The sequence below is a fragment of the Pelodiscus sinensis genome, chromosome 3 (genome assembly GCF_052426305.1).
Source record: "Pelodiscus sinensis isolate ZL-2025 chromosome 3, ASM5242630v1, whole genome shotgun sequence".
Taxonomy (NCBI): domain Eukaryota; kingdom Metazoa; phylum Chordata; order Testudines; family Trionychidae; genus Pelodiscus; species Pelodiscus sinensis.
In genome coordinates, this window is record NC_143054.1 from 20,367,867 (window position 1) to 20,395,849 (window position 27,983).

General features: G+C 42.2%; 1 protein-coding gene and 1 long non-coding RNA gene across 4 annotated transcripts; one reads left to right on the top strand and one right to left on the bottom strand.

The window, feature by feature from the left end:
* Positions 1-8: 8 nt before the first annotated feature.
* Positions 9-27,924, bottom strand: LOC112543786 (uncharacterized). The gene is made up of 3 exons (XR_003087022.3): positions 27,502-27,924; positions 26,766-26,858; positions 9-478 (listed from the first exon to the last, which is right to left on the bottom strand). It is a non-coding gene; the product is annotated as an uncharacterized LOC112543786 (long non-coding RNA).
* On the top strand, positions 3,359-7,166 carry LOC102458580 (ras-like GTP-binding protein rhoA). Of its 3 annotated transcripts, none has more exons than XM_006137568.5 (2): positions 3,359-3,843; positions 5,170-7,166. In XM_006137568.5, exon 2 carries the CDS (start codon positions 5,186-5,188, stop codon positions 5,780-5,782), a length of 597 nt encoding a protein of 198 aa, XP_006137630.1. In that variant the 5' UTR covers positions 3,359-3,843; positions 5,170-5,185; the 3' UTR covers positions 5,783-7,166. The 3 variants fall into 3 exon arrangements, with proteins under 3 accessions (XP_006137630.1, XP_025034519.1, XP_006137629.1); XM_025178734.3 differs by having other exon boundaries at positions 3,360-3,843; positions 5,183-7,166; XM_006137567.5 differs by having other exon boundaries at positions 3,365-3,843; positions 5,116-7,164.
* Positions 27,925-27,983: the final 59 nt, after the last annotated feature.

Below are 27,983 nucleotides of genomic sequence, written 5' to 3' on the forward strand. Positions count from 1 at the left end.
GAAGGTTGGAAGAGAGTTAAACCTCCAGAGCCTCCAGGGGTGTCTTTGCTCTTCATGGCAACCAATGCTATTTATTACTAGCACTAAATTCACTGAAATGTGTCTTTAGAAACCACTTATTTAAACACAGAGAACCTTCACTTATATTAATACCACATTGTGAACTTTCTGGGAAATTAATTTATTAATTACATTTCACCCAGATACATGGATATCAATTATATATGTGTTCATCAACAGCAGAGTGACAGTTCTGTTGCCCATACATTACTGTTACTGTTTGTGTGAATTTATTATTTGTAACACCTAGTGATTCTAGCCATCCTCTGCTAGGTGCTGTACAAACATTTAACAAGGAGGTGGGGTTAGCTCCTCAAAGGTAATTAGGTACAGTACTTCTGTTGATATCAGTGGAAGCTAGGAGCATCAGTACCTTTGAGGAGCAGAGCCGTTGTCTCTGGCCCAAGATGGTCATAATCTAAAGAGAAAATGAGAGAGAATAGGTGAATAGAACAGATGGGGAAAGCCCAAGCTAACAATGAGATCATACTATTCCTGAGTTTTCATTTGTATATATGATGGTCTCCTGATTCAAAATTCAGGTTTTTGTTTTATTTCAATACTCTAATCTACTTGCATTGCTTAAATTAGAGATGAGAACCTAAATAAAAAGATCTAGAACATATTTCTAGATAATATACATTCCCTCTGTCCTTTGAAGGATTTTGTAAATAGTATATTTGTAATCCAGACAATTTATATTCAAGTATTAACACACACTAAAAATGCAAAAACCTAGCCAGGAAGCAATCACTTCTCACTGGGTAAATGACTAGGCAAGTAATCTTATATCCTGCTATGGATTAACACTTATCAAGGAACTCATATATGTACTACTACCATTATGTGTTGACTGGCATATTGAGTCCTCCATGCTCTCTCTTCCCATGATGCTAAAACCCTTACCCTACAGTCCTAGGGCAGGCAAAATCCCAGTGAATTAACAAAAGCAGGATTTGGCCCAGTGAATTAACAAAAGCAGGTTATTCTGCAATTTTATGCTAAGAAACCTCTGAGTAGATGTGGGAAGAAAAGCTCAAATAATTAGCATGGGAGGAGTTTATGTCAGGGGTGGACAATAATTTTTAAGGGGTCGGGGGTTTCATGAATTCCAGAAGGGGCAGGGCCAGAAGACTTTTCATGCTCCCCAGCACACAGACTCTGATTGGCCTCAGGGTGGTGGAACGCATGAAGTCTTTGCCTCCCCTCGCCGCCTGCCAGGGATGAGTGGCACCTAGAGAAAATCACCAGCTGTTTTGAACAGCTATTATTTCCCTTCAGGCACCATGTGCCCCTGGCATCAGGAGGAGACTTTGCACATTCCCCCATCCCCAGGTCTCAGTTGGCTTGGGGGCAGAGGGGTTGCAGGGTGGCCCCAGGCCACATCAAATGGCTTGGCAGGCTGGATCTGGCCCATGGACACTGTCTTGCCCAGCCCTGGTTTATGGCATCTGTAAGGACTGGAATCCTCATTTCATTATGTGGCAAGCTTATTGTTATCACAGGTCCAGGAGAAAAGCTGAATTTAACACTCATATTGAAAATGGAGGCTAAAAGGAGATACTTTCCTGGAATGCAAACACACAAACAGGAGTTGAACAAGAATAGTGTTTGTTTGTAGAAAAGGTACACAAACAATAGGTAGATCTCTGTGCAGACACAAAATAAGTATCCACATCCAACTCTGCAAAAATGATTCTTTGATATCCGCATCCATATCCTCACAAATTTGCAGGGTTCTGGAAATAAATTTGGTTAATATCCATGAAAATGAGCCATGGATATCTGCATCCACATCTGTAGATGTGAAAACCCATGGAAATAAAGTGAATATCCACAGATTTGCAGGGCTCTTTAACAATAGGTGCAGTACATGTAAGAGTATATCCTGAACAAAAAGGAATTAGCTTGATAATATGTGCAATCCTACAAAGCACTTAGAACTATCAAGAATCAAGACCCAATGAGTACAGTGTCTAAATACTTCTATGTGGGAAGTTACCTTTACACTGAGAATTATAATAGTTAGGCTATCAGAAATATCCTTGAATGACACCCAGGAGGACTTGTACAATCAACCAGAAATACACTTGATCAGTAAATGGATGACAAACATTGTCAAGACTCCAACTTTAAAAAAATAAGTCACAAATTCCATGTTCTTATGCTAAAACTAGTTTAAACTTAAAACCTTGTTACAAACAGATAGCTCTTTAGTAGTTTCTCTAAAACTAAATGGATGGGGTTGCTTCACAGATAAGGCCTACATGCACATAAGGAGTTACATCAGAGGTCCCCAAACTGCAGGGAATGCCCACCTAGGGGGACAGAGAAACATTTGGATGGAGCCACAGCTGGGGCCCAGGCTCTGTTCCTGTTCCTGGCTCTGGCCCCGGCCCCAGCTGCTGGCCCTGGCTACCAATCCCATGCGTGGGGCCCTGGCTGCCAACCCTGTATCCAGGGCCCTGCTTTCAGTCCCATGCTTGGAGCCATAGCTGCTTACCCTGCACCTGGAGTCCTGGCTCCCAGCCCTACACCTGGGGCCCCAGCTCTCAGCCCCACATCTAGGGCCCCAGCTGCTGGCCCAATACCCAAGGTACAATGAATGGGGCCAGATAAGCATTGTAGACTGTGGTTCACAAAAGCCAGTGTGCTCATCAGGAAGCTGCCTAAGTTAGCCAATTGGAGACGCTAGCCATGGGAGCATATGCTATGTCCCACCCCTCTCACAGTACTAGGCATCTAAGTCCAGGCTGTAGGAAAGTGTCTATCTCTGCTTGCCATTCTCAGCTGGGAACCCTCCTTGGTTTCAGGCAAGGGTGCCTATACTATTTTTTGAAAGAAGCTAGGGAGGCTATTTGAATCAGAGAGAAAAAAAAGTGTGTGTTTGTGTGTGTGTATAAACTTAAAAAAACAACAAATGGTCCTGCAGCACCTTAGAGACTAACAAAAATGTAGATAGTGTGTGAGTGTGTGTGTGTGTGTGTGTGTGTGAGAGAGAGAGAGAGAGAGAGAGAGAGAGAGAGAGAGAGAGCAAGAGAGCACAAGCATGAGACTGACCGGCTACATCTACACTGGCCCCAAATTCCAGAAAAGGGATGCAAAGCAGGTAAGTCAGAATAGGGAAATCCGCGGGGGATTTAAATATGCTCCGCGGATTTAAATAAACATGTCCGCCGCTTTTTTTCCGGCTTGGGAAAAAGCCGGAAAAAAGCGTCTAGACTGGCGCGATCCTCCGGAATAAGGCCCTTTTCTGGAGGATCTCTTATTCCTACTTTCAGGTGTGATGACATGGGGAAGCAAGCTTTGCTACTGTCACCCATGCTCTTCCAGCTCCCTACCTTACTAAAGGGTGTCTGTTTCCTGAAGTGTTAGTCTTGCCAAAGCACTACATGACTCAGAACTCTCAATAATTCAAAGATAATTCATGCAGGGAGAGAATTTTAAGCAGCAGTCTTGCCCAATAGAAATGAGGAAATACATGAAGCAACCTTTACAGGGCATGGTAGAACATTGCGTAATTGATGTTACAAGTAAAACAGATAGCTTTTAAAAGCAATGATCTCACTTGTTCCTCTTTGCTGATTGGCTGGCTAAATTAAGAAACAAATGTATTCCTTTAAAAAGAGTGTTTATCATGAGAGTCCCTCTAAAGTGGTGGAGAACTGTCTTCAAAGGTGGATTAGTGTCCGAAGAAAACTGGGGAGATAAGAGTAAAGAAAAGCAAATGTCTTTCTGATCTTCAAGAAAGGGAAGAAGAGTGATCCCAGAAGTTACTATCCTGTAAGTGTAACTTCTTTTCCTAGTAATTCTTAGATATTGAATGTATGAAATTTTGGAGAAGGGCAGATCTCTTAACTGCAGTATAATAACAGACTCCTGAACAATAAGCAACATGGATTTATAAAGGATAGATAGCGCCAGCCAACCTTGACTTTTTTGGTGATAAAATTAAACTCTTGGGCTACGTCTACACTGGCCCCTTTTTTGGAAGGGGCATGCTAATTTTGAAAGTGGGAATAGGGAAATCCGCGGGGGATTTAAATATCCCCCGCGGATTTAAATAAACATGTCCGCCGCTTTTTTTCCGGCTTGGGGAAAAGCTGGGAAAAAAGCATCTAGACTGGTCCGATCCTCCGGAATAAAGCCCTATTCCGGAGGATCTCTTATTCCTACTTCAAATAGGGCTTTATTCCGGAGGATCAGGCCAGTCTAGAAGCTTTTTTTCCGGCTTTTCCCCAAGCCGGAAAAAAAGCGGCGGACATGTTTATTAAAATCCGCGGGGGATATTTAAATCCCCCGCGGATTTCCCTATTCCCACTTTCAAAATTAGCATGCCCCTTCCGAAAAAAGGGCCAGTATAGACGGAGCCTTGGTGGATAATGGGAAAACAGGAGATGTCAGAGACTCATAGAAACCTAGGGCTGGAAGAGACCTCAGGAGGTCATTGAATCCAACCCCCTGCTAAAAGCAGGACCAATCTCAACTAAATCATCCCAGCCAGGGCTTTGTCAAGTCGGGACTTAAAAACCTCTAGGGATGGAGATTCCATCACCTCCCTAGGTAACCCATTCCAGTGCTTCACTGCCCTCCTAGTGAAATAGTGTTTACGAATGTCCATCCTAGACCTCCCCCACTTCAAATATAATCTATCTGGATATTATTAAATTATTCAATATGGGGTCATACATAATCACACTTTGAAATGAAATTGTCTTGAAAATGAACACTGTCCTGGGACTGAGAATTGACTGAATGCAAACAAAGTATAAAATGAGGAAACAGACTGAGTTAGGAGAATTATGTACTGGGGCATTGCTTTGATCTGTCTTAGGTCCAGTCTTATTTGACATCTTAATTCTGTAATTTAGAAGAGAGTAAATAGCATGCTGGTGAAAATTGCAGATGATGCTAAACATGGAGGACTTAAGAGAAAAGATAAATGATGCAAAGGTCAAGAAATCAGAAATATATTCAGAAGGGAATAATACAAAGGGACAGATTCTAATCTATTGTGATTCTCTGCTGCCTACTCCTTTCCCTCTCCCCTAAAAGTGTTTATAAAGCATTGGAAGCTTGAAGCTGGAGCAGGGATTCATTTTGTACCAGTCCTGTTTTTCAGAAGATGGCTGCTGTTTGGAAAAAGCTAACTGTTGTGGGTGATGTTGCCTGTGGCAAGACATGTCTCTTGCTTGCCTTCTGCAAGGAACAGTTTCCCAAATGCTACGAGCCAACAGTGTTTGAAACCTATACCACTGATGCTGAAGTTGATGGGAAACAAATGAAGCTGATGCTCTTTGACGTAACAGGGCAGCGCCAAGGTAATTTGCAGCACTTCCGTTCATTGTTCTACGAAGGCACCGATGTCATCTTAATGTGCTTCTCAGTGGACAGGCCAAATTCACTGCAGAACATCCTTGACATTTGGATTCCAGAGGTCAAACTATTTTGCCCCACAGCTCCTATTGTTCTGGTGGCTACCAAGAAAGAACTGAGGAAAGATGAGGGAGTCCTGGAAAGACTTGCTAAACAGGAACAAAATCCAGTAAAGACAGCAGAAGGAAAGGCCTTGGCTGATAGCATTGGGACATATGCCTATCTGGAGTGCTCTGCAAAGACAAAAGATGGCACTGAAAGAGTCTTGCAGATTATTGGTCAAGCTGCACTACTTGATGGAACAAAGAAGAGAAGAAACCATTGTGTGTTCTGCAGATTGTTGTAGGAAAAGCAAAAGTTATTTTTTAAATGTATGCATGTGTAATGTATTAAGAAATTAGATCACATGTGGGTGTTTTCTGAGTATTGAATGAATGTTTCACAAGGCCAGATTGTTCTCCTTTGTGGAAAAAACTGGGTAGAGCAGAGGAACATGCAAATTTTCTCTTGAAGAATTTCTATTAGGTTATTCTGCTGGGGAGTGAGTGGGACTTGCCTCTTCCTACTCCGTCAGGAGTGGGCTGGAGGTACAAACTCCAGAACCCATGGATGAATGGAGATTTGCACAGATCTTGAGAGATGAAAGTGAGGCCAAAGCCAGAATTCTCCATAGAGGTATTGTGATTCTGCATTACCTAGACCTTATTCCAAGCTCCTTGTTGTCACAATGTTAGTGATAAGGCGCTGTGCTTCCCCTATTTGCAACTACCTTACACCTACTCATGGAATGTACCCTTAGGGCAGAAAGGCTCCATGTAAACATACATACAATTACAGGCTATATTAACTTGATAGTTGATAGTGATAGTTCACTTATTACTGCTTTGCTTTGGGGATCAAGGGCACCATTTGAGGAGAGTGGTGGGAGGGTAAAGCCCCTGATACAGGGATGCCTCTTCCTCTTTTCTCCCTTCCCCTCACTGTCAGGGAGCGAGAGAAAAGTGCACAGCTTGTGTGCATTCCTCTCACTCTCGGTTGATGAGGGGAGGGACCAGAGGAGTAAGTGACCCAAGCATTCTGGTACAAGGGTCTTTAGCTCCCATCCCTTACCCTCCCAAAATGGCATCCTTGGTGAGGACAATGCACATGGCACACGAAAGCCCAGCCTTCTCCAAGTTTATATCCCCTATGCCCCAGGTCTGGAGATTGAACATAGGCACACTTACCTGACAGATCAAGGGAAACAATGATTTATTACTTTTTTTTGCTAACTTCTTGGGCTATTGTTATATTTCATACTAGAAATCTAATCTTCCATTTTCTGGCCACACACTATTAAATAGACTTTTAAAGGCGGTCAGAGTATTGATGCTGAGCAAATATGTTCACCCAACACCATGCAAGACTTTGCTCTAGAGTGGAGGCCAGCAAAGTTCCATTTGAATGTTTTGTCAAAATTCAAGACAACTTTTTTCTAAGGTTGCAGAGACTCTACCAGGTGGTACAAACTTGCAGTGTAGGTGCAGCCTTCCCTCGCAGACAAAGTTTCTCCTGTTGGTATAGGAACACCATCTTCATGAGTGATGTTAGGGTATGTCTACACTACCCCCCTAGTTCGAACTAGGGGGGTAATGTAGTCATATGGAGTTGCAAATGAAGCCCGGGATTTGAATTTCCCGGGCTTCATTTGCATAAAGCCGGCCGGCGCCATTTTTAAATGCCGGCTAGTTCGGACCCCGTGCCGCGCGGCTACACGCGGCACGGGGTCCGAACTAGCTGGCATTTAAAAATGGCACCGGCCGGCTTTATGCAAATGAAGCCCGGGAAATTCAAATCCCGGGCTTCATTTGCAACTCCGTATGACTACATTACCCTCCCTAGTTCGAACTAGGGGGGTGGTGTAGACATACCCTTAGCTATGTTAACATAGCTGCATTGGTGCTGCGGGTTAAATTAGTATAGGTATGTTGGTCAGGCCTCTCTTTTTTCACAGCCCTGACCAATGTAGCTTTGTGCACATAACTTTCAAGAATGGACCAAACCTAAATTTCTGGCTCAGCACACCAAGGACAGGTTTCAGTCTGTCTATGCAATAAAACCTGTTGAACAGTTGCTTACACATCAGGCATTTAAGTGCTATAAGCAATGCATAGACTAAAACAAAATTAAGCAGCCTTGTTTTGAGATTTAGCTTTGACTTATGAGTTAAACAAGAAAAAGGATGGTCCAGTGAATAGGATGCTACTGTGGGACTTGGAAAGCTCAGGTTCACTTCCTTGTTCCATTACAGGCTTCCTATATGTCTGGTGGAAAGTCACATTGCCTCTCAGCATGGAGGATCAGAGTACTTTCCCCCCTCACAAAGTGTCATGATGATAAATGCATTAACGATTGTGAAATGCTCAGATGCAATGGAAATGGGGACCATGGAAGTATGTATAAGACAGACAATACAGAAATTTGAAATAAAAATCAAGAGTTATTGTGAATTCAAATTGTCACAGTTCAAAATCAGTCTAATAACAGGCCATCAAAAACAACGAATAGTCCTGTGGCACCTTAGCCCTGGTCTACACTAGAGAGTTATTTTGAAATAACTCTCCTTATTTCAAAATAACAAGTGGAGTGTCCACACCCCCAAGCCTGTTATTTCAAAACAACAACAAAAATAATATTTTAAAATAATATTTCGAAATAATAAGGAATAGCACTTCTTTCAAAATAGTTATTTCGTAATAGCGGTAGTGTGGATGTTCCACTGCTGCAATTTGAAAATAACTACTCCTCAGAGTCATTCAAAGTAATTACTCCCCAGTGCTTCCTGGGGCTCTAAGTCAAGGTAGCACATGGAGCATTCCGTGGACTAATTTTGAGGCTTCCCTGTAGTGTGGACACGCTATTTCATAATAGTTATTTCGGGAGTTATTCATTTGAAATAATTTCCTAGTGTAGACATGCCCTTAGAAACTAACAAATATATATATAGTATCATGAGCTTTCATGGGCAAAACCCACTTCTTCAGATGAGTGGTTCAGAAAAGGAGCTTGGGGGACTGGTGTGTGTGGGGGGGGGGGGGTGCATTCACACCCTTGCAATCCACAGTTACAAAAAATGCACCCACCCTCATAGAAATTCCTGCATACCGGCCTACAGTACTTTTCATTTGGGAGAATTGCTTGCCAGTGAGGGAAAGAACAAGAGAAACTAATGGAGTACTTTACTTATCACTAAAATAAAGCAACTTGTGGGAGAAACAGCATGCATTTTTTTACTAGTTCCTACAACACTTAAGGACAGATGTCCAATTGAAACAGCAGAGGAAATTTATAATATGTCAGATCTATGACTGAGTTGTAACTAGTCCAGGATTTCTTTGCAATTTCAATAATGCAGTTATGTAATTACATCATATTGATGTCTTTAACACAAACAATAACATCGAACATAGCAATAATAAGATACTTGGAAGTTTTTCAGTTCCAGTTCTATGTCTGTCTATATATTTCATGGGAAACCTAGGCTGATATAACAAACTAATACATTTTGTTTGGAGATTTTGAAAGACAGCTACAAAAATGCATTTTAGTAGATGTTCAAGTTATGGAGAAAAGTTCCTGAACAGCCTCCAGTTAAGAGCTTGAGAAGAAGGGAAGGTATTTATTTCAATGTGAATTTTTTATAAAACATATTTCACATTTTCAGCATGCTCTGTGTGTACATTGACTTTTATGTGAACTATGGGTTGTGTGTAGGGAGAGAGAGAGATGTTTTGTGTTTTTCAGCAATGACCTGTCTATAATTTTGAATAGATTTTCCCTAAGTAATTCATGTTTCCATAGTGTTCTTGACACAACATTGGCTCCCTCTTGTGGACAATTTTTCATCTGCTAATTCTCTTACTCCGCAAATATTAGCACTGCCAATAATGTGCTTTGTGTGGAAAAATACATTTTATTATGTTTTTATAGTTTGTTTTTTCATAATGTCTTGCTACTTCAACAAAATATGAGTCAACAGTGTGACGCTGTTGCAAAAAAAGCAAATATGATTCTAGGTTGTATCAACAGGTGTGTTGTAAGCAAAACTCGTGAAGTCATTCTGCCGCTCTACTCTGCACTAGTTAGGCCTCAGCTGGAGTACTGTGTCCAGTTCTGGGCGCCACATTTCAAGAAAGATGTGGAGAAATTGGAAAGGGTACAGAGAAGAGCGACAAGAATGATTAAAGGTTTAGAGAACATGACCTATGAAGCCAGGCTTCATGAACTGGGCTTGTTTAGTTTGGAAAAAAGAAGATTAAGGGGGGACATGATAGCGGTTTTCAAATATCTAAAAGGGTGTCACAAGGAGGAAGGAGAAAATTTGTTCCTCTTGGTTTCTGAGGACAGGACAAGGAGTAATGGGCTTAAAGTGCAGCAGGGGAGGTTTAGATTGGACATTAGGAAAAAATTCCTAACTGTCAGGGTGGTCAAATATTGGAATAAATTGCCAAGGGAGGTGGTGGAATCTCCCTCTCTGGAGATATTTAAGAACAGGTTAGATAGACATCTGTCAGGGATGGTGTAGGTGGAGCTTGGTCCTGCCTTGAGGGTGGGGGGCTGGACTCGATGACCTCTTGAGGTCCCTTCCAGTCCTATTATTCTATGATTCTATGATTCATTATTCAAACTGTATAGCAGCTGATTAAAACAATTCAGCATTTTAAAGTGTAGAGTAACTAACTCTCATGCCGCATCAGCCTAGTGTAAAAGCTCAGGACTTCTCATTATAGTTTGAGGGAAATAAAGGGCCCAATAAAAGCTCTCCACACTTGTGATGCCCATTGTAGCCTTCTGTGCATAGAAGGATGGAAGGATTGGACTTAAAGTTGACAATGAATATAGGCCAGAGAAGCCCAGAATGGGAAGCAAATGACTCTGTGTATCACACACTCAACATTTACAGGGAAACTAGGGTTGTTGATTAATCACAGTTAACTCACACAATTATCTCCAAAAATTAATCACAATTTTAAAATTTAATAATGATTAATTGAGGTTTTAATCATAGTATTAAACAATAGAATGCCAGTTGAAATGAAGTAAATATTTTGGATGTTTTTCTACGTTTTCAGATATATTTATTTCAATTAAAATCCTAAATACAAAGTGTTCACTGGTCACTTTATATTATTAATTTATTACACATTTTTGCACTGTAAAATCGATAAATAAAAGAAAAAGTATTTTCTAATTCACAGCATACAAGTACTACAGTGCAATATATTTATTGTGAAAGTATAACTCACAAATGTAGTTTTTTGTTACCTAACTGCACTCAAAATCAAAATAATGTCAAATTTTAAAGCCTACAAGTCCACTCAGTCCTACTTCTTGTTCATCTTATAGCTTTGAGAAATAAGTTTGTTTACATTTATGGGAGATAATGTTGCTCACTTCTTATTTACCTAAAAGTGAGAACAAGCTTTCCCTTGGCACTTTTGTAGCTGGCATTGCAAGGTATTTGCATGCCAAATATGCTAGACATTCAGATACCTCTTCATACTTTGGCCACCAATCCAGAAGACATGCTTTCACACTGACAATCCACGTTAAAAAAATGTATGAATTACATTTGTTACTGAGCTCATTGGGGGACAGTTATATGCTTCCTGCTATTTTACCCACATTCTGCAAAGTATATTTCATGTTACAGGCAGTTCCCGGGTTACGTACAAGATAGGGACTGTAGGTTTGTACTTAAGTCGAATTTGTACTTAAGTCGGAACTGGCATCCAGATTCAGCCGCTGCTGAAACTGACCAGCGGCTGACTACAGGAAGCCCGAGGCAGAGTTTCTCTGCCCCGGGCTTCCTGGAATCAGCTGCTGATCAGTTTCAACAGCAGCTGAATCTGGATGCCTGGGACAGAGCAGCTGGGGTGCTGCTGGGTAGGTCTCCGCAGCGCCGCACCTCAGCGCTGCGGGGACCAACCTGGCAGCACCCCAGGTGCTCTACCCCAGGTGTCCCCAAGTCAGCTGCTGCTGAATCTGATCAGCGGCTGATTCCAGGAAGCCCGGGGCAGAGGTACATTGAAAAATACTATTTCTTTTGTTTTTACGGTGCAATTATTTCTATTAAAAATAAATATAAAGTAAGCACTGCACACTTCATATTCTGTGTTGTTACTGAAATAAAAATATTTGAAAATGTAGAAATCACCCAAATTATTTAAATAAATGGTATTATATTGTTGTTTTATAGTGTGATTAATCATACTGTTAATCATGAATAATTTGTAATCGCATGATTAATTGCATAAGAACATAAGAATAGCCATATGGAGTCAGACCAAAGGATCATCTATCCCAGTCTTCTGGTCAATGCCAGGTGCCCCAGAGGGAATGAACAAAGAACAGGTAATTATCAGGTGATCCCTCCCCTGTCACCCACACCCAGCTTCTCACCAACAAAAGCTAGGGACACCATTCCTGCCCATCCTGGCTAATAGCCATTGATGGACCTACTCTCCATGTATTTATCTGTTTCTCTTTTGAATCTTGTTAAAGTCCTGGTCTTCACAACATCTTCTGTCAAGGAGTTCCACAAGTAGACTATGCATTGTGTGAAGAAATATTTCTTTTTGTTTGTTTTAAATCTGCTACCTATTAATTTCATTTGGTGAGCCTAGTTCTTATGTTATGGGAGTAAGTAAATAACTTTTTCTTATTTACTTTCTCCATACTGGTCATCATTTTATAAACCTAAATCATATTCCCCCATGAAGGAGTGAAGAGAAGAGGGCCTGGCATCACAGGAGTTAAACAAATCCTTTTAGCCCAGCTGGCCCTGCCCTGTTTTACCTGTAGCCAATGCCAGGGCTGGAGGGAGGATAAAAGGAAGGAGCCTGGCTCAGTTAGGGGCTGACCAACAAGGAGACAGGAGTGTGGTTCTGCTGACTGCAGGATCTGAACCAAAGCCTGTCCACTTGGCCAGCCACAGGAGCAAGTAAGCCTCCAACCCCACCCGTTGGGACAAAGGGGGGAACCTACTAGAAACCCTTACTGAGAGCGTGTCTACACAGCAGGGCTAAAGCCAAAATAAGCTACGCAACTTTAGCTACGTCAATTTCATAGCTTCAATCGAAATAATTTATTTTGGTTTTTGGCGCTGTCTGCACCGCAGGAAGAGCACTCTTCCTCCGAATTCCCTTACTCCTCGTTAAATGAGAGTTACAGAAGTCAGAATAAGAAGTCCTCCAGCTCAATATTATTTTGACATTATGTCAAAATAACTGCTTGTAGTGTAGATGCAGACTATGTTATTTCTGAATAATGTCAGTTATTCCAAAATAACACTGCTGTGTAGATGTACCCGTAGGGTGTAAATCTGGACTCTTGAGGCCATGTCCCAAATGTAAGGACTGTACTAATATAGTAGGCTGGAGTTCCTAGGCCTGGGGCACAATGACAGGGTCTGCACCCCTTTTCCACCAGCTAACCACTAGCCTACCCCACTGCCAGGGAGACCTGGCCACATCCTCCTTAGTCCCTTCTTTTCTAAGATTGAAATGTCCCAGTTTTAATAATCTCTCCTCATACAGTACCTGTTCCAAGCCCCTAATCATTTTTACTGCCCTTTTCTGATCTTTTTTCAACATACCTTTTTTGATAAGGCAACCACATCTGCACACACTATTCAAGATATGAGCATACCATGGATATGTATAGCGGCGATAAGATATTATCTGTCTTATCCTCTATCCCTTTTTTCAATATTCCTAACATTCTGTTTGCTTTTTGGATGGCTGCTGCACATTGAGTGGATGTTTTCAGAGAACTATCCACAGTGACCCCAAGATTTTTCTCTTGAGTGGTATTTGGATACACTAATTTCCCATAAAAAGTGTACTTTAATGTTTACTTCTGAAGAGTCTCCCCATACTGTTAGTCATCATTGACCCACAATCACCAGTACTTAAACCTGGAAGGAAATGATGTGCCTGTTCTCTAGACCTTTTCAACTGAAAGTCTAAATAAATTATTTATCACTAACAATACGTAGTAAGAGACAAGATGCTAAAAAATTAATATTCTTGGAAGGGTCTCTCACCACTGTTAAATAGTTTAATTCAGCTTATCTGCTGGAAGCTAACTTTAAATTAATGGTCTACTTAAAGTGCTTTTTTATTATTCTTTAAAAATAATTAATGGAGCCAGCTACATTTTAATAGCCTACTGTAAACCTCTTATATGATGCATTAGTAGTAAATTGTTAACAGATGGAGATGTTTTAAAGTATAGTACAGGCAGCACAGATTTGTTCTAGTCATTGTCTGACCTCATGATGGGGGGTACACAGGCTTTTTTTTTTTAAGTTACTGAGATCTTAACTCTGGTAAGCCATGGCCAACTTCCACCTAGGATTATTAAATCAGCTCCTCGCTACTTTGCATTGAGCCAGTGCTGTAGGCAGCAGTGGAGCATGCTGTCCAAGGAGGACCCTGGTATAAGACTTAGGCCAATTTAAGTGCAAGCTGATGGCTCTCGAGGGAGCAGTATCCAATGTTTATAAAATGCATTTGTTGTTATTTCTCTCCTAAGTCTCAGGCCGTTGGATTCATGGTGAGAAGAAACCCTGGCTTTACAATGGAAAGGATATGAAACATGGTAACAATTTTCAGAATTCATTGTGATGCTTCTAAAATAGGGGACAAGCTGACTGTAATCTCTTCAGTGCAGAGACCATCTTTTTCTATATCATCTAGCATCATGGGGCCCTTTTGGCCACAGGGCAGCAGCACCAAGTGAAAAGGTGAATAATTCTCACTAGTGGCAGCCTTTCAATCTCTTCTCTTGGGGTTTTCTCTGGCCAATTCATAAACAAATGGTTCCAGACAAAAACAGTAAATCCTAATTGCCAGAAACGTTTCCAACTCCTTAGTGTGCTGGGAGGGCATTACAGTACATACCTGGGCACACTCCAGACTAATGAAATCTATGTCACCCTGGTTCTGCAACTTTGGGTGTCTTATGATGCCTTGCCAAAGGTCTTCCTAATTAGGCTGCCCACAAACAGCCACCAGCATGCAGTCTACTTGCTGAGGGTGTGTCTACACTGCACCCTTAGCTCGAAATAAGCTACACAATTTGACCTGCATAAATTGTGTAGTTTATTTCGAGTTAATTTTGAAATAGCTTATAGCTTATTTCAAAATTTGGCACTGTCAACCCAGCCCCAAATTTCAAAATATTCTGAAACAGTCCTTAATCCTCATGGAACGAAGTTTACAGGGATGTTGGAATAGCACACCCATTATTATTTTGAAAGCTCTTTTGAAAAAACAGGTGAGCTGTCAAGACGCGGAAAACGCTCTTTCAGGATACCAGAAGTATCCTGAAATAGCGCCGCTGTCTAAATGCATGCTGAGTATTTGTGTGCAGCCACAGTCTGCCGCCCACTTGGGTTCTCATCAGCCTTGGTTATGCTGCAGGGTGACCCCACTATGCTCCCAGTCTTAGACTTTCCACCAAAAATGTATTTCCTGTACTCCCCACCTCTCTTCTGGACAATACAAGTTTGTAAAAAGTCTGTTATTTCTTCAATATCATGGAAGACAGGAGAGATTCCAGAAGACTGGAAAAGGGCAAATGTTGTGCCCATCTATAAAAAGGGAAATAAGAACAACCCAGGAAACTACACACAAGTCAGTTTAACTTCTGGGCCAGGAAAGATAATGGAAAAAGAAATTAAGGAATTCATCTGCAAATATCTGGAAGAAAGTAAGGTGATAGATAACAGCCAGCATGGATTTGTAAAGAACAAATCATGTCAAACCAATCTGAAAGCTTTCTTTCATAGGATAACAAGCCTTGTGGATAAGGGAGAAGCAGTGGACATGGTATACCTAGACTTCAATAAGGCATTTGATATGGTCTCCCATGATCTTCTTATCAATAAACCAGGGAAATACAACCTAGATGGGGCTACTATACGGTGGGTGGATATCTGTCTGGATAACCATTCTCAGAGAGTAGTTATTAATGGATCAAAGTCATGCTAGAAGGAAATAACAAGTGGAATTCCGCAGGGGTCTGTTTTGGGACTGGTTCTGTTCAATATCTTCATCAACAATTTAAATATTGGTATAGAGAGTAGGCTTATTAAGTTTGCAGATGATACCAAGCTGGGAAGGGTTGCAAGTGCTTTAGAGGTTAGGGTCATAATTCAAAATAATCCAGACAAACTGGAGAAATGGTCTGAGGTACATAGGATGAAGTTTAATAGGGACAAATGCAAAGTAGTCCACTTAGAAAGGAACAATCAGTTTCACACATACAGAATGGGAAGAGCTGTCTAGGAAGGAGCATTGCAGAAAGGGATCTAAGGGTCATGGTGGACCACAAGCTAAATATGAGTCAATAGTGTGACAACTGTTGAAAAAAATCAAACATGATTCTGGGATGCCTTAACAGAAGTGTTGTGGGCAAGGCACAAGAAGTAATTCTTCCACTCTACTCTGCACTGATTAGGCCTCAATTGGAGTATTGTGTCCAGTTCTGCACACCACATTTAAGGAAAGATGTGGAGAAATTGGAGAAGGTCCAGAGAAGAACAACAAGAATGATAAAAGGCCTACAGAACATGAGCTATGAGGGAAGACAGAAAGAAATTGGCTTGTTTATTTTAGAAAGAAGAAGACTGAGAGGGGACAAGATAGCAGTTTTCAAGTATCTAAAAGATGTCACAAGGAGGAGAGAGAAAAAGTGTTCTCCTTGGACTCTGATGATAGGACAAGAAGCAATGGGCTTAAACTGAAACAAGGGAGGTTTAGGTTGGACATTAGGAAAAGCTTCCCAACTGCCAGGGTAGTTAAACACTGGAATAAATTGCCCAGGGAGGTTGTGGAATCCCCATCTCTGGAGATATTTAAGAGCAGGTTAGATAAATGTCTATCAGGGATGGTTTAGATGGTGGTTGGTACTGCCATGAGGGCAGGGGACTGGACTCAATGTCCTTTCCACTTTTAATATTCTATGAATATGCACACAATTTGCCATCCGAAAGGGACTTTCCCAAACACTTCAGTTTAAACAGACTGTGTTAGATAAAACAACATAAGAAGTTCATTATCTGTAAAGAGATAGGTTTTACATGAATACAAAGCTTTCTCACCATGGGTATGTCTAGACTACATGGCTCCGTCAACGGAGCCATGTAGATGAGTTTACTAGATCTAGGAAAATGAAGCAGCGATTTAAATAATCGCCGCTTCATTTACATCAAAACGGCCGCCACGCTGTGCCGATCAGCTGTTTGGCGGCACAGCGGGGCAGTCTGGACGCGCCACGGTCAACAAGGGAAGCCTTTGTCGACCACTCCGGTAAACCTCATTTCATGAGGCATACCGGAGTGGTCGACAAAGGCTTCCCTTGTTGACCATGGCACGTCCAGACTACCCCGCTGTGCCGCCAAACAGCTGATCGGCACAGCGTGGCGGCCATTTTGATGTAAATGAAGCGGCGATTATTTAAATCGCCGCTTCGTTTTCCTATGTCTAGTAAACTCATCTATATGGCTCCATTGACAGAGCTATGTAGTGTAGACATACCCCATGTGCTTTCAACAGTCTTACTTGACCTAACTTCTTAGGTCAGGACCTCCTTTTCCCAGAATACAATGAATGCTTCTTTTGTTGTTTCAAGAGCTGTGTACGCAATTGGCAGAGAGAGAATGAGAGGAGCCTTGAGGTGTAGGTCCCTCCATTTTATACTTTCAGTCCCACTCTCGAAAAACATTTGGGTACCGGGATACAAAAAGTCCTTGGGGAAGGATGTTCCCTGCTGTTTTTTTCCTCACGTATTGGCGCTTCCATTGTTTCTCTGCCTGCTTGATGACTAAATGTACTGCTTGAGCACAAATTAAGCAGAACACAGATTCCTTTGCTCGAGACAGACCTGTTTGCCCACATCTATTTGGAACATGTGTTAATAAAACCATACAGTGGAATCTTATAACTTCACATATACTGTTGTTATGCATATTTTATCACGACAATACTCAATAGCAAGTTGCATTTTCAAATAATACCTTACAAGGCATACCTTGTACGAAGATGATTACAGTAGTCTGTGGGGTATGAATATAGGGGAACATTCTGCAGAGAGGAACAAGGGCACACTTCTCCTGAGATAGCTGGAACCATTGCCACTTTCCTTCTATTTTTATATCCCCATCTTCCATCACCTTGGCAATAGGCAGATCTCTATGTTAAGCCTTTATGCACTGGGATTTATGGAGCACCTTTTTATTTGTCACAGGGTCTGATTTCTGTCTGTATGTATAAGTGCTACTGCAAAACAAACGATCATTAATGCTATTGTTGTAATTAATAATAATTACCAAACACAATACATGATGGTGAGGCACAAAGATTTTATTAGTACTTATTTGGACTCCTAAGGCATGTAGCCCTCCTTAAAAAAAATCACATCACTAGCTTATTTCTCTCATGCTGCATGAAGTGTTACTACACAGTCTCAGATACAATTATATCAGTAGGCCTTTTTGTTTGGCCTACAAAAAGGAACCAGAAATCAATTAACCAACATTGGTATGTTGGAAGCCAGGTCTGTTTTGCCCATCACTTCCCTTTTGGGGTCCTTAAAGAAAGAAACTTTGACAGAAAAATTGGCTAATGGAGAGTTTCCCAATAATAGCTGCCACCTCCACCAACTCCTGGGACCTCAGACTTTCTTCACCTTAATTCTGAAAGATTTCTGACTTCTGAACATATTGGGTGAGCAGAGGGCATTGCCACCTATGCTGCTGAATCCCTAGTACCACCTGGAATTTGAGACACTCTCTCCCTCCCTCCACCATGGGTCCTTTTCCTTCCCTATCTTACTTCGCTTTCCTATCTCTTTCCTTTTGCAGTCTCTCTAGCAAGAGTTTGACATAGCCAGCCAAGGCTGCATATTTTGCAACATGGTGGCAAGCCTGTGACCAGATAAGCAGCTATTCCATTAGTGTTGCCCTAAATAGCCCATTGCTGGCACATATTTGCCTGGTCTCAAGGTGGCTGATAAGACCATGTGCTTTGACTATGTTTCTCCAGCAGTGAGGCTTCAAGTGAGTGCATAGCAGAGACAAAAGATGCATTTCCTCCTATCTTTGTTGTCCTTTCTCTTCCTTCTGATAGTTATCTGTCTTCTAAGTCAGTGTTTATCAAAGTGGTCCACGAAACCACTTTGAGAAACCTGTTAACTAGCTGCACCAGATTGTTTGCTTACCGGTGCCGCAGCCACTGACCCTTACGGCTATGTGCTCCATGTTGCTGTTTGCAGCCAAGGGGAGCCACGGGAAGTGGTGGTAAGTAAACAAACCGGAGCAGCCAGTTAACAGGTTTTTCAAATTGGTTTCACGGACCACTTTGAGAAATACTGTTCTAAAGAAATAGCATCAAACATTAACAACAACAGGAGCAGTAATTACAGCTCCAGCCTATTTCCACTACTTCTCTCTTCCCCAAAGGACAGTTGTTACCATCTTTAATACCATCTAAAACAGTGATTTACAAAGTGTGGATCATAACCCAGTACTGGGTTGCAGAATATAAGACACTGGGTTGCCTTGCTTAGCAGCCAGCGACTTTGGTGGCCAGTTAAGGCTGGGTCACAACCCCCACTTTGAAAACTGTAGGCCAATCCCTACCTGCAAGAACCCCTCATCCTGAAAGTGGCCAGCAAGGACACAGGGTTCCCTGAACTGCCCCTGCCCTATGCAACTACTCCACGTTCCTACTGACCAGAAACCAGCCAATGGGAGCTGGGGAGGGTCAGTGCCTTCAGGTGAAAGCCATGTGTAGTTGCTTGTGTGCCTCTTCCTAGGAGCCAGACTTGTTGCTGGCTGCTCCTGGGGCACAGCATGGTCCAAAGTGCCAAGACAGGTAGGAAGCCTGCCTTCAAACCCCAACTCACCAAAAGTCATGGGAGGTAAGCCTGTGCCCCAATCCTCTGCCCCGCCCTGAACCCTCCAAAACCAGTCTCCTATATCCTAAATCTCTCATCCACAGTTCCATCTCAAAGGGTGCATCACCAGCCCCGACCCTCTCCTGCACCTCAGTCCCTATCTCAGCCCAGAGACCCTCCTATAATGTGAACCCCTCGTTCCCAGCTCTAGCCCAAACCCTCTCCTGCACTACAACGAGATTGATGCTGATGGAATACCTAACAATTAATGCTAGTGGAAATGGGGTAGGTATAGAAGTTAAATTTTTAAAAAAGAACAGGTTAAAAATTACTTAGAAAAGTTAGATGTCTTCAAGTCACCAGGACCTGATGAAATTCATCCTAGAATACTTAAGGAGCTGATAGAGAAGGTATCTGAGCCTCTAGCTAACATCTTTAAAAAGTCATAGAAGTTGGAAGAGATTCCAGAAGACTGAAAAAGGACAAATATAGTGCCCATCTATAAAAAGAGAAATAAGAACAACCCAGGAAACTACAGACCAGTCAGTTTAACTTCTGTGCAAGGAAAGATAATGGAGCAAATAATTAAGGAATTAATCTGCAAATATCTGGAAGATAATAAGGTGATAGGTAACAGCCAGCATGTCAAACCAATCTGATAGCTTTCTTTGATGGTATAACATGTCTTGTGGATAAGCGAGAAGCGGTGGATGTGGTGTACCTAGTCTTTAGTAAGTATCAGAGGGGTAGCCGTGTTAGTCTGAATCTGCAAAAGCGGCGAGGAGTCCTGTGGCACCTTATAGACTAACTGAAGTGTTGGAGCATAAGCCTTCGTGGGCAAAGACCCACTTCATCCGATGCATGTAAACTACATGCATCGGATGAAGTGGGTCTTTGCCCACGAAGGCTTATGCTCCAACACTTCAGTTAGTCTATAAGGTGCCATTGGACTCCTAATCTTTAGTAAAGCATTTGATATGGTCTTGCATGACCTTCTTATCAATAAACTAGGCAAATACAACCTAGATGAAGCTACGATAAGGTGGGTGCATAACTGTCTGGATAACCATTCTCAGAGAGTAGTTATTAGTGGATCACAGTTATGCTGGAAGGGCATAACAAGCGAGGTTCCACAGGGGTCTGTTTTGGGACCAGTTCTGCTCAATATCTTTATCAACGATTTAGATATTGGCATAGAGAGTAGGCTTATTAAATTTGCAAATTATACCAAGCTGGGAGGGATTGCAACTGCTTTGGAGGATAGGATCATAATTCAAAATGATCTGGACAAACTGGAGAAATGGTTTGAGGTAAATAGGAGGAAGTTTAATAAGGACAAATGCAAAGTACTCCACTTAGGAAGGAACAATCAGTTTCACACATACAGAATGGGAAGCAACTGTCTAGGAAGGAGTATGGCAGAAAGGGATCTAAGGGTCATAGTGGACCACAAGCTAAATATGAGTCAATAGTGTGACACTGTTGAAAAAAATCAAACATGATTCTGGGATGCCTTAACAGAAGTGTTGTGGGCAAGGCACAAGAAGTAATTCTTCCACTCTACTCTGCACTGATTAGGCCTCAATTGGAGTATTGTGTCCAGTTCTGCACACCACATTTAAGGAAAGTTGTGGAGAAATTGGAGAAGGTCCAGAGAAGAGCAACAAAAATGATTAAAGGTCTAGAAAACATGACCCAGAAGGGAAGATTGAAAGAACTGGGTTTGTTTAGTTTAGAAAAGAGAAGACTGAGAGAGGACATGATAGTATCTAAAAGGGTGTCACAAGAAGGAGGGAGAAAAAGTGTTCTCCTTGGCCTCTGAGGATAGGACAAGAAGCAATGAGCTTAAACTGTAGCAAGGGAGGTTTAGGTTGGACATTAGGAAAAACTTCCTGTCAGGGTGGTTAAACACTGGAATAAATTGCCTAAGGAGGTTGTGCAATCTCCATCACTGGAGAGATTTAAGAGCAGGTTAGACAGACATCTATCAGAGATGATCTAGATGCTGCTTGGTCCTTCTTTGAGGGCAGAGGGATGGACTTGATGATCTCTTGAGGTCCCTTCCATTTCTAGTTTTCTATGATTCTGTGACCTTCTCATTAACAAATTAGAGGGGCACAACCTACACAGGGCTACTATAAGGTGAATTACTGATTGGATAATCATTTTCAGAGAGTAGTTATCAGTGGTTCACAGCCATGCTGTATGGTTCTACAGGAATCAGTTTTTGGTTCAGTTCTGTTCAATATCTACATCAATGATTTATATAATGGCATAGAGAGTTCATTTGTAAAGTTTGCAGATGAAACCAAGCTGGGAGGGGTTGCAAGTGATCTGAAGAATAGGATTTTGATTCAAAATTTTCTAGACAAACTGGAGAAATGTTTTGAGGTAAATAGGATGAAATTCAATCAGGACAAATACAAAGTACTCCACTTAGGAAGGAACAATCCGTTTCACACATACAGAATGGGGAGTGACTGTCTAGGAACAAGTACTGCATAAAGGGATCTAGGAGTCACAGTGGACCACAAGATAAATTTTAGTCAACAGCGTGATGCTGTTGAAAAAAAGCAAACATGATTCTGGGATGCATTAACAGGAGTGTTGTGAACAAGACACGAGAAGTCATTGTCCAGAGAAGAGCAACAAAAATTATTAAAGGTTTAGAAAACATGACATATGAGGGAAGATTGTCAAAAAGTGGGATTGTTTAATCTGGAAAAGAGAAGACAGAAGGGACATGATAACAACTTCCAGGTATCTAAAAGATTGTTACAAGGAGGAAGGAGACAAATTCTTCTTCTTCATCTCTGATGACCGGACAAATTTCCTTGGCTTAAATTGCGCAAAAGAGGTTTCGGACATTAATAAAAACTTCCTGTCAGGATGGCTTAATCATTAGAATAAATTGCCTAGGGAGATTGTAGAATTATATGAGAATAATATCTCATTATTGGAGATATTTAAGAGCAGGTTAAACAAACGCCTGTGAGGGATGGTGTAGATGATGCTTGGTCCTGCCATGAGTGCATGGAACTGAACTCGACCTCTCAAGGTTCCTTCCAGTTCTGTGATTTATGACTTGGCCTAATGAGGCTGATCAAACTGTATGCTTGTTCTGATATGAAGCTTTGTTTAACTTGTAACCACAATGGGGTCTTGAAAGACTGCTTCTGCCAGACACCATGTTAGAGATATAGGTGAACCCTCCAAGGGCAGACTGGCCCGGCGGGATACTGGGAATTTCCCGGTGGGCCGTTCTGCAAAGGGCTGGCTGGAGGCTGCTGGAGGAGGGAAGGGACAAAGCCGACAAGCCACTTCTGGGAGCAGGGCCGGCACATTGCCAGGGGTGACATTCCAGCCTGAGGAGGAGCAGGCGGGGAGTCCTGCAGAGGCCGCCCTGAGCTGGGAGCCCCGCGCCTGGCTGCTCAGAGCCTGCACCTGGCCCCGGAGTGCTACTGGGGCGCTTTCTGGAGGGCTGCTTCTGGTGACGTCAGCAGGGTCCATGCCTCAGGGCTGCCTTTCTTCGCCTTCGAGTGAGTGCGTCCCCCCGCCCGTGTGCCCACTCTGGCCGTCCATCCCCCTTCCCATGCGTCCCCCCCACAACTTCTCCTCCCCCACCCGTAGGCCCCCCCGCCTGTGTACCCACCCAGGCTGGCCACACACCCCTGCCTGTGTTATCTCCCCCACAACTTCCCTGCCTGTGAACCCCCCCTTACCCGGCTGTCCCCCCTCACCTGTGTGCCCCTGCCCATTGTCCCGCGACCCCCCCCCCACTTCTTCCCCGGCTCGGCCTCTGCCCAGCAACCCCGCATCCCACCTCCTGGCCCACTGCAACCCTGCTGGGTCCCCGTCACCCCGTCTCCTCTTCTCTCCTCCCACCCCCGACCCTGCCTCCCTGCCATCCACCTGGATCCCCATCTCCTGTCTGGCTCTCTAAACAATTCCCCTCCCCCTACTCTCAGGGCCCTGAACCTCCCCCCCCCCCCCCCCCGCACACACACACACACACACACGCACCTGCCCAGGAACCCAGCCCCCTTGTGCTGTGTCCTGAAAACTTCACCCCTACCTGGGACCCAGGTGATTCTCCCTCCCCCTTTGTCTGAGGAAGGGGAACTCTGGTGTTTCCAGTGCCCATGTCCCCAAGTCCCTTCCTGTCTGGGGCAGGAGAGCTTTATTAAAATTGGAATTGTGATCCCATTTCAATAGGTTTTGTTTTAAATATATACCTTTAAAATTAAATTAAAAATTGTTATGGCCTAAATTTATCATAACCTATTTAAATAACTTATTAATTAAATTTAAAAATTAAATAGAACATGTCTCCTGTCAACTTTTAAAGAAATTCTACCAGTTCATTAGTGTAAGCTGCTCTGTAAGCATCCAGAACCAGTGTTTACATCAGCAGTAGCTTCTTCTGTAGGTGAAGAGAGAATGTTTTTATCACTTTGGTTTATTCAGCTAGTTCAATTCAATGATTAGTTCATTCACTGTTGCAAAACCAAGAGTTGACGAAGCAGAAAAACTTGTTTTCCTCTTCTCTCAGTAAAAAACTGGTTATGAGAGTGTTCTAACATCTTGAAGAACATGACTAGAATGGATCTGTTAAATTCACTATGGATATTTCCTTTGTTTAATAAATGAATTTTAGATGCAAAATGTGTTTGGATACTTTTTTGTTATGTGTCCTTCACATTTAAGGTAGTTTTATTTCATACAAAAATTAAATGCTGGTTTTGTTTATTTTATATAGAATTTCTGTCCAGACAGAAGTAGATGCAAATCATATGTTTTTTAAAAAGTAACCACCACGTAGCAAATAATAAATGGGGTAAAACCTGTCTCTTAAGTGTTCCTATTAAGAGGGAAGGTACTTTCATGGATTGAGAACTGATTAAAAGACAGGAAACAAAGGGTAGGAATAAATGGTACATTTTCAGAATGGAGAGGGGTAACTAGTGGTGTCCCCCAAGGGTCAGTCCTAGGACCAATCCTATTCAACTTATTCATAAATGATCTAGAGAAAGGGGTAAGCAGTGAGGTGGTAAAGTTTGCAGATGATACTAAACTGTTCAAGATAGTCAAGACGGAAGCAGACTGTGAAGAACTTCAAAAAGATCTCACCAAACTGAGTGATTGGGCAACAAAACAGCAAATGAAATTTAATGTGCAGGGCTTGACAAACCACAGCAAAATCTACTCACCAGTCCCACACTGCGCATGTGCCAGACCCGCATTGTGCATGCGCACACCGCCGGTGAACGGGGCGACCGACTGAAATCTACTTGCCACGGGCGAGTAGATACACTGATTTGTCGAGCCCTGTTAATGTGGATAAGTGTAAAGTAATGCACATTGGAAAAAATATCCCTAACTATACATACAGTATGATGTGACTAATTTGGCTACAACAAATCAGGAAAGATCTTAGAGTTAACACGGATAGTTCTTTGAAAACTTCCACACAGTGTGCAGCAGCAGTCAAAAAGGCAAATAGGATGTTAGGAATTATTAAGAAAGGGATAAAAAATAATACAAAAAATATCTTACTGCCCCTATATAAAACTATGGTACGCCCATATCTTGAATACTGTGTACAGATGTGGTTTCCTCACCTCAAAAAAGATATTTTGGCTTGGAAAGAGTTCAGAAAAGGGCAACTAAAATGATTAGGGGTTTAGAACTGGTCCCATATGAAGAGAAGCTAAAGCGACTGGGACTTTTCAGTTTAGAAAAGAAGAGACTGAGGGGGGATATGATAGAGGTCTGTAAAACCATGAGTGGTGTGGAGAGGGTGAATAAAGAAAAATTATGTATTAGTTCCCTAAATAGAAGAACTAGAGGACACCAAATGAAATTAATGGGTAGCAGGTTTAAAACTAATAAAAAAAAGTTCTCCTTTCAGACAATACATAGTCAACCTATGGAACTCCTTGTCAAAGGAGGTTGTGAAGGCTAGGACTATAACAGAGTTTAAAGAGAAGCTAGATACATTCATGGAGGTTAGGTCCATAAAAGGCTATTAGCCAGTGGGTAGGAATGGTGTCCCTGGCTTCTGTTTGTCAGAGGCTGGAGATGGATGGCACGAGACAAATCGCTTGATCGTTGTCTTCAGTCCACCCCCTCTGGGGCACCTGGCGCTGGCCACTGTTGGCAGACAGGCTGCTGGGCTAGATGGATCTTTGGTCTGACCCAGTACTGCCATTCTTATGTTCTTATTACACACCATTTTGTAATAGAATAAAAATGTAAAAATTAAGAATCTGATTACATGTAAGTTACACAATTATTTGGGCATTTATTTAGTTGGTAGCTATACCAAATGTATTCTCCTGGTTAGTAAATATAAGCACCAAATTTGGCATAAAGCTTATATTTAGTTGTAAATCAACATGTTTTAAAGGTTGCTAATCAATGAGACTCAACCATCCTTTAGGACAATATTTTAAAAGTATAATTTAAATGATTTATTGCTCATTTAAACCAAGGTTTTCTGATTGCCAATTTAAATCATGATTAAAATTAGAGATTTAAATCAAAGTTCTTTAAATCAATCCACCCTGCTTCAGAGGCTGTTTGGTACTCCCCTAAAGGAGAAAGCATAGGGCTGTGCTCATGGAATAGGTCCTAAGGCTAGTGGGGTTTTGTTGTCTGGTGCCTGTCTTATTCTGGACAGTTGAGCTGGGGAATTGAAACAAAAGTTCTCTCAATCCCTTTGAACTGTCTCATTGTACAGTGAGGAAGATTCTTGTCCATGGACACCAAGAGTTGGACAGCTTATGTGTTGGGGTTGGAGTCTGAGTGATTATAAGGCTTCTAATAATAAAATCCCTTTGCAGAGTGAGGATTGAGACCGGGACTCCAGCACTAGGTGATGTGAACAGCTGCATGCTTTGGAAGTCTTTAACTGACTTGCTGTGGATGAACCTGCCCTCCCATTGTTCTCATGTGGGGAGTCTCTGGCGCTCTGCTAGGAGATGAAAATGCCCTGGGGTTTGGGCTCCCCCCAGAGCACGTGCCCCACCCCCCAGGAAGCCGCACAAGCTGCATTTGCGCACGCACCCTTCCCAGACAAGAAAGGGGGGGGTGGCCAAAAAATGTTTTGCTTGGGGTGGCAAAAAACGTAGAGCTGGCCGTGGACACAGGGAAAGGGGGAGGAGCACACAGGGGTGACGTCATGAGGGCCATTCTCAATCCATTTCTCGGGCCTATTTTGATTGCCAGTCCGCCCCTGAAACTCGCATATGCTTCTTAGGGTGCATAAGGGTTCTTACATTGTTTAGAATGTTTGTTCTGTAGTGCTTTTACCTTCAGAATAAAATAGGCTTACAAAGAAAGAACCTGGGTACTTAACTATTGCAGTTACACCTGATACCAACCTCTGAAAAGAAAGCATGCAAATGTTCCTGGGCAGTCTGTCTGCGACCGGATCGGCACAGTGAAGGCTGGGAACTATGCAACCTGGAAATACTCTAGACAAAAGGAGTGAGATAAAGATCTTTACCCAAAATGCAACAGCTAGGAAACTGGAAGCCTGACGCTAGATACTCTGGCTGGACTCTGAGGGAAAATACAGGTGCAGTTCCTTTGTTCTGTGCCAGTAATTATCTTACAGTTCTATGAGTGCTAAACATTTTTGTAGTGCAAACTTCATTTCAATGTACATTCTAGTTCACTTGTACACCTGAAGCAGCATAAATAACAATGATAACACTCCATACAGACTGGTACTGAAATAGAATCCGACCAAAGACATGGCATTCGTGGTTTTCATCTCTCCCACATTCTAATACAAACTGAACCTAATGTAAAAGATAGTGACTGCTGATGGTATCAGTGTTAGCAGTTATTATTGTCACTGTCTTAGCACACAGAGGAACAGGATGGCCTATTGGACAGGCTATTACTCTGATACTTGAGAGGCCGGGGTACAAGCCACAGGCTTCCTTGGCGACTCAGGGCAAGTCACATAATTTACCTTGTGTGTTGGATCCCCATCTATAGACCAGGAATTATGGTTTCCTATTGTAGAAGGAGATTGTAATGATCAAATCCATTTGTAAATGTACTCAGATACTAAAGTGATGAGTGTTATCTAAGCAGGTAAATACGTACCTCACCCCCAGACAATGGTCCCATTGTGCAAGTACATATGCCTGGGGAGAACTGACCATCTTCAGAGATATGCAGAGGGACATTATTAGCCTCATTTTGACAGCTGGAGAACTGAGACACAGACCAAGTGGCCTGCCTTAGGTACACAAGAAGTACACTAGACCTCCAGAGCCCCAGTCAGTGCCTATACCACAAGAAATTCTTCCTCTAGATTTCGTTATATAATAAAATTCCAGGATTGTTACTTCGTGTGTCACTCTGAAGCCTAGAATGTCTGAGTCACTGTGAAGTGATAATAACAACTACAAGCATGGCTGAGAGCTTTCTTTGTTTCGAATGTCATCAGGTTCAATTAATAATGGGGTTTCTGGTCTGTGGTTCTTGGCCACTGTAATTTTACAAATTATATCCATGCAATGAACAGCTATAATAAGGTATGTATTTATGCCATGCCAAGAGTCCTATACCATTGTGATGTCACA

Coding starts and splice junctions, on each gene's coding strand:
- LOC102458580 (XM_006137568.5), top strand. CDS start 5,186: ATGGCTGCTGTTTGGAAAAAGCTAACTGTTGTGGGTGATGTTGCCTGT.